We start from the raw sequence: 9,490 nt of genomic DNA, 5'->3' as shown, positions 1-9,490 counted from the left end.
CAGAAGCCTGAAAAAGTTTCCAGTAGGCGGAGATAACAGCGCAGGCTCCGACGTCACAAGCCAAAAACTCCGGGTTTCGCTGTCTACACGATAAGACTGCAACCGGAGTTTTTGAAAACTGTTGTTTTCAAAAATGTTCGGTTTCAGTGACCTGGTGCTGCGTTTGCGTGTGGACGAACGGCCAAAACGCATAGAAAAAGCTGCGTTTTTAAAAATAACTGCGTTAGTGTGGACAGGGCCTACGCCTGCCCCAAACGTAAGCCTTGTCCAAATACCCACACTTGCGGTCTTTGCACTCACTGCGCTTCGGCGTTTTTAAGACCTGGGACAGTCTTGCGCACTTACTTCCTGTCGCGCGCACGCGCTCTCAAGTGGCCAAGACCGCAAGTGTGGGTATTTGGACAAGGGGGTACTTGCCTGGAAGTTTCTAGTGATCCTGAAGACCTTGATTAGCTGGTTCAGGTGTGTTTAATTGGGGTTGGAACTAAACTCTGCAGGACTCTGGCCCTCCAGGAGCAGGGTTGGACACCCGTGGTTTAAACCAACTCACTGCATGCATCAAAGACCTGAACTTTTCTCCTAGCTTCTAGTCATGTGGCTAGTCATTTTGTACAGTTCAGCTTGCGCTAAGAGCCTGGTTTGCCTGTGCATTTCAGAAGTGAGCTCATCCATGCTGTCTTGGTTCAAGAAAATGTCCTCTTGCAAATGACATATTGCAAAACTCCTGATCACATCTGGTGCTGTACTCATGCCCTCCCCTTTCATTCTCATTCTATCTCTCTGTCACCCCACCAGACTCGGATATGAATGCAAGGCACCAGAGAGGCAAACAAGAGTGAAGCTCAGTGATTTGCAAGGCAGGGGTGGAATGGGGAGGTTAAACTGGAATGTCATGGAACGTCCTCTGGTTCATGTGTGTGCAAATCTGATGGAATGGAAGTCGGGGATGCATGGGAATATCAAGTGCAGGATATTTTAAAATGTTACCTTAACACTGGCACAGATCTGCTTCATGAGCAGCAACTAATTCCATAAAAGAGTCATTGACTGAATTTGAATCATTTGATGATGTTTTAACAAGGTTACTGAAACAAGATGTTCTTACTTAGTATTTTTGACTTATGGTATTTTTGACTTCTAGTACAAATACATTCTTGAATCAAGATAAATTTACTTGAGAAGCAAAATTACTTTAGATATGAAGTCTTGTTTTCTGAAAAATGTAGCAAAATTTCGTTAGTTTTTGCTTAAAAAAAAGAAAAGAAAATGTATCTTGATTTAAGAATGTTAAGCAAAAACTAATACAATTTGGATACATTTTTCAGAAAACAAAGGCCTGGTTTAACAGACAGGGCTTAGACATGGCTTAGAAAAAAAAGAAAAAAAACCTTGCTGGTGTGCATCTTGAGACAAAACAAGGGCTCTGACATAATTTAAGCTCAGTCAGAGCAAGTTTCTTTCAGTTGAAACAGCATTTTAGTCTGGGATTAGGTTTAAGCCTTGTCTGTGAAACCGGGAAAGACTTAATATCTTAAGTCATTTTGCTTCTCAAGTAAATTGATATTGATTCAAGAACATTTAGATATGTGTACTAGAAAACAAGTTCAAAATACTAAGAAAGTCATTTTTGCAGTGTGTTTTAAATAATCATATTTTCCAATGGCATGTTCTGTATGAATGCAGAGACACTGAAGACACAACACACAGAGTTTTATATTTAACAATATATATTTTCCAATTTCAATGTACATTCCGTTTTGACATAAGCTTTTATTCACAAACAAACGTAGGCATCTAAATAAATACTATATAAAATAGAACTTCAAAATAAATATATCTATAAAGGGACATTTTCATATGTGTGAGAGATTTTTTTTTTCTTTTTGCTTTTTTAAACAAAACAAAAGCACATTGCTCTTTTCTTTAGTCCTCAACATGAACAATGAAGCCAAAGAAACGCAGAGAGTACAAGCCCAGTTTGGAAGGCAGCTTAAAGTAGGTTAAAAAAGAATGGGTTTCTAGTGGCTGAGAAACTGTACCATGAATAGATATAGTCACAGCATCCAGATGAAAACATCTCAGCAATGGGTCAACAGAATGATGATCGTTCAATTCCATGCAGGCCAGATTATTAGGCCAACAATCATACAGTTTACATTTTACAGCTGAATCTTTCTCTGTGGTTGAGACAATTGTGAAATATGCAAAATAAAAGAGAGAAGTCGGGGCGATAAAGCAACACCGATTAGGATGGATTGGAATGTTACTTGAGAGGGATCCCCATTCCTCCCAGACAAGTTCACACACAGCAGCTGTATATGTCAATCAAGCACTGAAGATGTTGCACCATTTTAGGAGGAAAGAGGAAAAACAAAATGCTTGGCCACATTGAGGTGAAAAAGCATTACTTTGAGTGTGACAAAACGCCATTCCTTCTGTGAATTCAATTAAATCTACAGTTTCAAGGGCACTGAGGAACCGGGAATTAGCCTTGCCTCTCTCGTGCTAATGAGGCATGGCTAGCATTAACAGAGGTATTTTTATTGCCTGGCACACTTTTCTAAATCAAGTGCTTGTGATTGAAATACCTAAACACCCTACCTTCTATGCCACAGCCACATAATCTTTGCCCCCACCCGCCCCCAGCACTCCCAAAAATATAATAAATCATTTATATACTTTTGTACTGAATTGTAATTAAACTGTACCATGCAATTTCTCAGGACATTTGAAACATATCTTAAGATAGCTAGTTTTTCTTAAAACTATTTACAAGAACATGTAACCTGCATAGGTCGAAATCTAAGATATCTATGGTACATTTGCAACTCTTCCCTATGCAGCTACGCAAGCTTCTCCATTCAGAACTACTCTGGCACCTATCCACAGGTTAGATTGCAAAAAGACTTAAACCCTAGCCTTATACATTCAAGACTAAGAACAGTAGTGTATCTGTGCAACAAGTACAAATGTTGGAGTATGTGGGACTAAACGAGCGAACCGTGGGTTTGTGTTGAGCAGGCAGACAATATTCCCTCGTGCTCCAAGACCCTAGGAATCCTGGGAAGAAGAGCACCGTACCTTTAAGAGCTTACTTTCGCACTAATTGGCTAGAGTACAACAATGCATGTCCACTTGAAAACAAACAGTTATAAAAATGGTCAACGAAAACTCCATGGTGCACTCCTTTGGCAAAATCTCTATACTATACATATAACAAAATATATATGTGGAGAAAGCAGTTCGATACTAGGGCACGTCCATAGAGCGTTATGTTTGGTGCGTAGTAAACTAGAGGAATTTTTCCAACTACAGTGAAACACTTTGTACATGCTACTGTACATAATACTGTGCTTTTGCCTCATTATAATGGCGATACGATTGGCATGTTTTGTTTAGAAGCGGCAGAGTAGTATACGCTAACTTTATAGCTTCTCCTTTTCCTGTAACTACTGGCCATGAATGCTTGATGTCTGAATTGCTGTTTTGACCACTGCCCATTCCCTTAATTTTAGTCACCAAACTAGTTCCAAGCTGAATTCACATGCTGTACGTAATTCAGATGAACTGATGATCCCTGAGGTCATTGTCTACAACAAATTGAACCACTAGCATTTGGAAGAATCATTATGGAAGTTCATGTATGCTATGGCATGTTTTCAAAGGGAATTACGAAAGCTATTTTACCCATTTGCCATCAAAAACAAACAATCTGTCCCCACAGAAGATAGAAAACATCCTGTCACATGGTTACGGGTGGTCACCAATGTCTTTCGCAACGGTACACATTGCAATTAGGGACGTCAAGGGAACTTAGAATCCTTCAATGAAACGGAATTACCTCCTGTGGTTTGCATTTCAAACAACAGAAGAAATAAAGCTCTATAACAAGCTTGTAAATGTACTGTGCACAGAGATGAAGTCTGGTTATTTTGATTGTGACATGTGTTATCAGCTTGGAATTCGCTGCAACCTTTCCGCAGTGCCAGATCCGGAGAGGGATTGCCAAAGTATAGAGTGTTCTTGAATGCGTGATATTTACTTTGACTTTTCAAAGCCACCCAAAGAGAAAATAAACATCAGAGAAGAGATTGGAATCTTTCAAACAGACATTTTGCTAAAATGCAGCATTCTGTGTCAGCAAGTTGTTTTACTAGGGGGGGAAATTCATGTATGCTATGGCATGTTTTCAAAGGGAATTACGAAAGCTATTTTACCCATTTGCCATCAAAAACAAACAATCTGTCCCCACAGAAGATAGAAAACATCCTGTCACATGGTTACGGGTGGTCACCAATGTCTTTCGCAACGGTACACATTGCAATTAGGGACGTCAAGGGAACTTAGAATCCTTCAATGAAACGGAATTACCTCCTGTGGTTTGCATTTCAAACAACAGAAGAAATAAAGCTCTATAACAAGCTTGTAAATGTACTGTGCACAGAGATGAAGTCTGGTTATTTTGATTGTGACATGTGTTATCAGCTTGGAATTCGCTGCAACCTTTCCTCGGTGCCAGATCCGGAGAGGGATTGCCAAAGTATAGAGTGTTCTTGAATGGGTGATATTTACTTTGACTTTTCAAAGCCACCCAAAGAGAAAATAAACATCAGAGAATAGATTGGAATCTTTCAAACAGACATTTTGCTAAAATGCAGCATTCTGTGTCAGCCAGTTGTTTTACTAGGGGGGGAAATGGCAAAGACTTTGATCCCACGGCCATCACGAGAACCCCAGGAGAAGAAAATGCAGGCCTCTCCTTTGCTGTAGTACTTTATGAACAAGTAAAATAATGAGTTGTGCCCGTTGGTCAGTCAAACGTTGCTACTGATCTACGGCAGGATACCTTGAGCGTGAGGATCGTGCGTGAACCTCGAGTACCATGACTTTGGGAAGTACAACACTACTGGAGAGAGTCCTGCAAACTTTGCTCACGAGTCTCTTTGTACTCTCCATTTCTGGCACACCATCATGAGGCCTGTTTTTCCAGCTGACAGGCCTTGACCTCTGCCACCTTGCAAGCCTGGGTGCTTTTGCAGCGGCAGCCTGGGCGGCTGATGCCGTCGTAGCACTTCTGCGAAAGCTTGGCACAACCAGTGGCAGGCAAATAACACACCAGGCAGGGCAGCACCAATGAAGCGGCTGCCATGAAGGACCAGCGTGCGCAACAGTTCGAGTGCGAGCAGGAGCATGGCTTGTCAGCGCAGGAACCTTCCTCATCCTCATCAGTGCAGTGGTAGAAGACTCCCTTGACTAGACACATGCAAGTGACAGAGTCCACTAGGTTCTGCGCTGAGCACAGGCACTCTTGGTTGCAAACCCAACAAGAGGGCAGGGCCCGGGGCAACGTGCACTCTGTGCATCGGCATTTGCCACACTTCTCGCACAATGGCACGTGCTTCTTCTCCAATGGCAAGGCCGCCACAGCCTTCACATTCTGAGTCTTGGAGCTCAGCGCCTTGGGTTGCTCTGCACCTAGGGTCCTGCCATGGCCATTGCCAGTAGTGTACGGATCCACAACAGGGGTGGGAGCTGCGTGGTCCAGCAGCCGTTGGTCGGAGGAGGTGCTGCTGCTGCTGCTGATGGAGCTGGGCCGACCACTGAATGAAATCCAAGGATGTGTGGTGGCATCTGGGACCTCGCAGCGGGACAGATGAGGATGGTGCGGGGCTCCCAGCAGGACTTCCTGCCCCCTCGTGCCTGCCTTGTGGCTTGCTGGCTGTTGTGAGATCACAGCAGGGGTGTCGCTGTAGTCATTCTCCAAATGTAAAGATTTCATTTGGTCAATGGGGTATATAGTTAATGGGTGCTGGAGCCATCCATAGGGAATGCGGCTGTCCAGCAAAGGCTGCACCATGATGGAGGAGGAGACTCCAGGAATGTGGTGAGGAACCCTTGACTCCATCTGTAGATTGTGTTCCTCATATACCAGAGCTCAGGTCAGCATTTAGCACTCCTGCAAAGACAACAGCACAACTTAGTACTGATAACCACCCTCACAGAATCCTAAGCAGATAACCCAGAGATTGGTTTGTGTGAAAAAGACCACAAATACATCTAAAATGAAGCGGACCCTTTGCATAAGAGAGAAAATTACATGTGTAATATTATTAGGGGTATATAATTAAAATTCATTATTTGGAGTTTAAAAAGGAACGTGTATAAACTTTCAACTCAACATTCAGATTTATAAGCATTGCCTACACGCCTGCACTAGTGTTCTGAAGGGAGGGGTTTATTCTGAATAAAACAAACATAAATAAGATTACGTTAGATTCACAACTTTTTGTTAAACGATTAAGTTTCAATTCACTACAAATTGATGAAGTTGAATTGGGCATATTATGATTAACTGGACGCTATTAATCGAGTTTTATGGGTACACTCTAAAAAATGCTGGGTTAAATACAACCCAGTGCTGGGTTGTATTTAACCCAGCATTTTTTAGAGTGTAAGACCTGTTTTACCCAGCACTGGGTTGTATTTAACCCAGCATTTTTTAGAGTGTAAGATCCTCTCTTCAAAGCAGCTGCACGTTTGAAATATCGTTGAAAATAGTCAAGGAAAATGTTACACAGCTACAGAGCACTGAAGAAAGCTGTACAATACGACAAAATCAACCTGTTGCTGGATTTTTTTTTTTTTTTTTTTACCCAGCACTGGGTTGTATTTAACCCAGCATTTTTTAGAGTGTAAGATCCTCTCTTCAAAGCAGCTGCACGTTTGAAATATCGTTGAAAATAGTCAAGGAAAATGTTACACAGCTACAGAGCACTGAAGAAAGCTGTACAATACGACAAAATCAACCTTTTTCTGGATTTTTTTTTTTTTTTTTTTTTTTTTCGTGAGCAATGTAATATATTGGAGTGGCGTGGTTGCGAAGGGCTTCTGTGCTTCTCTTGTAAGCAAGCCTGCAGCCTCTAAAGCAGTGTCGTCTGAAACGACAATTTATGCTGGCATGCCACAATTAGAGTTTCATACAAAGCAGTAAAAATTCAAACGACTTTTTCAATACGAACCATTACCAGGATCTAAAAACACCCAGAACCTAGATACAGCAATGTCGACTGTCTCTGACTAATCTCCATTTAGCGTTTTACTCACTAAAACAGTTTTAATGCTTAAGATGACATGTCAAGCGAATGCGCGATCTGCAGTGAAGCGTCACGCGATGGGAGGCTATTATAGAACGCGAGCAAACGGCGCAGGATCATGATACGCAACACGAAACACTGTCGTTTCCCCGATCGGATGAAAAGACGCGTATACGGAGTTCTCACCTGTTCTACATTTGATTCTTAAATCGCCCACGATCCTGTCGTGGTTAGTTACCGTAGTTAAATATTGACACAAGGCACAAATACACCTACAATGCGTTGCTAAAGAACGGCTGGATCGGCGCTTTGTTATAAACCAGCAGAATGGAGCCGACTCGATTTGAACCAAGAATATAAACTCCATGTTATAGCGTCGTCTTTGACACTTGTATTACATTTTTAAAAAAAAACACTACTAATATATATATATATATATATATATATATATACGCATATATTTTTAAATAAATTAAAAACTCACTTGCATTAGAAAACAGATAATTTCCTTCTCAGATGAACAGAGTATATATTCCAATACCAGGCAGAGAATAATAGATAGATCCAAACGAAGCCACGAAGCGGAAAAAAAAAATCCGGAGGACTATCCATGCGATGTGCACTGCAGTAAGGACACAGTCTTCTCCATACGATGTTGCAACTACATGAGGGAAATGGCTTTTTATGAATGGGAGGGTAAGAAACGTACTGCGCAGATGCTTTGACAGGTTTTTTTTTCTGTGAATGGGAGGGCATTAAGACTCGGGAGTTACGCTTTTATGAATGGGAGAGCTCCGGATTTTACTGCGCGTGCGCCGTTTCAAGATTTCATGAATGGAAGAATGGGGGGCTTTTCGTCACAAGGGCAAAGCGGATTACATGAAGAAGGCGGCTACTTATAGCTACTGCTGCTGTAATTCATGTGTTCTATACATTACTTTATTCGTGCAAGGTCCTGACCTGTTACGGTATGGAAGCATCCTTACGCCTCTTGAAAGGAAATTTAAGCAACTGCATATTTAATTAACAGTTTGACCATACTGCTGTTGTCATGTGTTATTGTTTGATATGACATATTAAATTGCATGATAGCGTTTTGGGTTGCATCATCATGGGTTAATTTGTAAGCCTCGGGTGGCGTGCACTTTATCCTCATTTTGGGTAATCGGAAAACAGGTCAGGGACGGTCGGGCGTGCTTATAATGGAAGGGGGAAACAGATAGAGAGAGTTTATATTTAAGCAGACCAATTTTGATTTCCCAATCCAGTTTGACTGAGCTCGCGCACTGGAGTAGCAAAAAAACACGTTTTTATGACGCAGCAGCATGAGGTCATGCAGGATCAACAAAAGAACAGGATGTTGTCGATTTGTAACGATCCCACAAGCAGGAAATGTGTGTGAATTTCCTTTATAAAACCCCTCTGTCTACCCTTCCCCCCAAGGATAATTCCCAGCTTGGGGCTTGACTAATGCTGTCAAATGTTAATGGGCAGCCTCTACCTTAGCACACATTTCCATGACAACATCTGCTTTCATATTAAAAATACAATCACATTATTTGATGTGCTAAATTTAGGAGAGAAAGGGTGTCATTATTATTATAGTAATATATAACTTTGTTGTAGGCAATATATAATGTGCTAAAATGTAGTAGGCTATATCTCAGAAAGAAAGAAAAAGCAAACAGCACTTTTAGTATTGATTAGATGGAAACCTGGGGAAAATAAACAGAGCTAAATATAGTACATGCACTCTTTGAACGCAGCGTTTTGAACCACAAACTGAGAATATCAAATGGGGCAATTTAACATCTCCAATACACAATGGGTTTCATACATGGAAATGGTTTCTGCCTAATGTCATATAAATATAATCATGAATCACTGATGAACAGTTTATGTATTTATTTATTTATTTATATTTAATCCCCAGTCTATTCTGCTTTTCTGACTTGAAACTTTATGTTTCAGTATTTTAAGGTTAGATGGTTAACATTAACAATCCTGTTAAATTGGATTGGTAATCTGTAAATCCAAAAATTCAAAATTAACAACCCACTGTACTGCAGTTATTAACTGCATAAAGTTTAATCGCCTAGTGCCTTTCTTCATAAATAACAAATACTTCAAGTATAATTTTTCATGAATGCTCAATCCTTTACTTAAAAATGTGCTGTTGTTTTTAGGCCAGACTAGAGTGGTGACCTGATTTAAAAAGCAGCAGGCTTTTTTTTTTTTTTTTTGCCAATTGGGGGTCCCCTCAGATTCAAGCCAAGGCCACAGGAAGGAGCTTGTGTGAGGGATATATGCAGAGAATCCAAGCCTTTGGAGATCTGGGCCTGTGTGGGAAGAAGGGGTAGGCCCCTTCTGGTCCCCTGCTGATACAGAGGGGAAAG

The 9,490-nt window shown here is 41.0% G+C and overlaps 1 protein-coding gene across 2 annotated transcripts; it reads right to left on the bottom strand.

The window, feature by feature from the left end:
• Positions 1-4,177: 4,177 nt before the first annotated feature.
• On the bottom strand, positions 4,178-7,760 carry LOC107692927 (protein sprouty homolog 4-like). 2 transcript variants are annotated; one of them, XM_016492129.1, is made up of 2 exons: positions 7,579-7,760; positions 4,178-5,956 (listed from the first exon to the last, which is right to left on the bottom strand). In XM_016492129.1, the coding sequence occupies exon 2, from the start codon at positions 5,903-5,905 to the stop codon at positions 4,970-4,972; it is 936 nt and encodes a 311-aa protein (XP_016347615.1). In that variant the 5' UTR covers positions 5,906-5,956; positions 7,579-7,760; the 3' UTR covers positions 4,178-4,969. The 2 variants fall into 2 exon arrangements, with proteins under 2 accessions (XP_016347615.1, XP_016347616.1); XM_016492130.1 differs by having other exon boundaries at positions 7,583-7,760.
• Positions 7,761-9,490: the final 1,730 nt, after the last annotated feature.

This window comes from Sinocyclocheilus anshuiensis, unplaced genomic scaffold (genome assembly GCF_001515605.1).
Source record: "Sinocyclocheilus anshuiensis isolate Anshui unplaced genomic scaffold, SAMN03320099.WGS_v1.1 scaffold1047, whole genome shotgun sequence".
NCBI classification, from domain to species: domain Eukaryota; kingdom Metazoa; phylum Chordata; class Actinopteri; order Cypriniformes; family Cyprinidae; genus Sinocyclocheilus; species Sinocyclocheilus anshuiensis.
This window is presented reverse-complemented; position numbering and strand designations above follow the sequence as displayed.

Bases quoted from the DNA above. Each gene is read 5' to 3' on its own strand.
- LOC107692927 (XM_016492129.1), bottom strand. From the start codon at position 5,905: ATGGAGTCAAGGGTTCCTCACCACATTCCTGGAGTCTCCTCCTCCATC.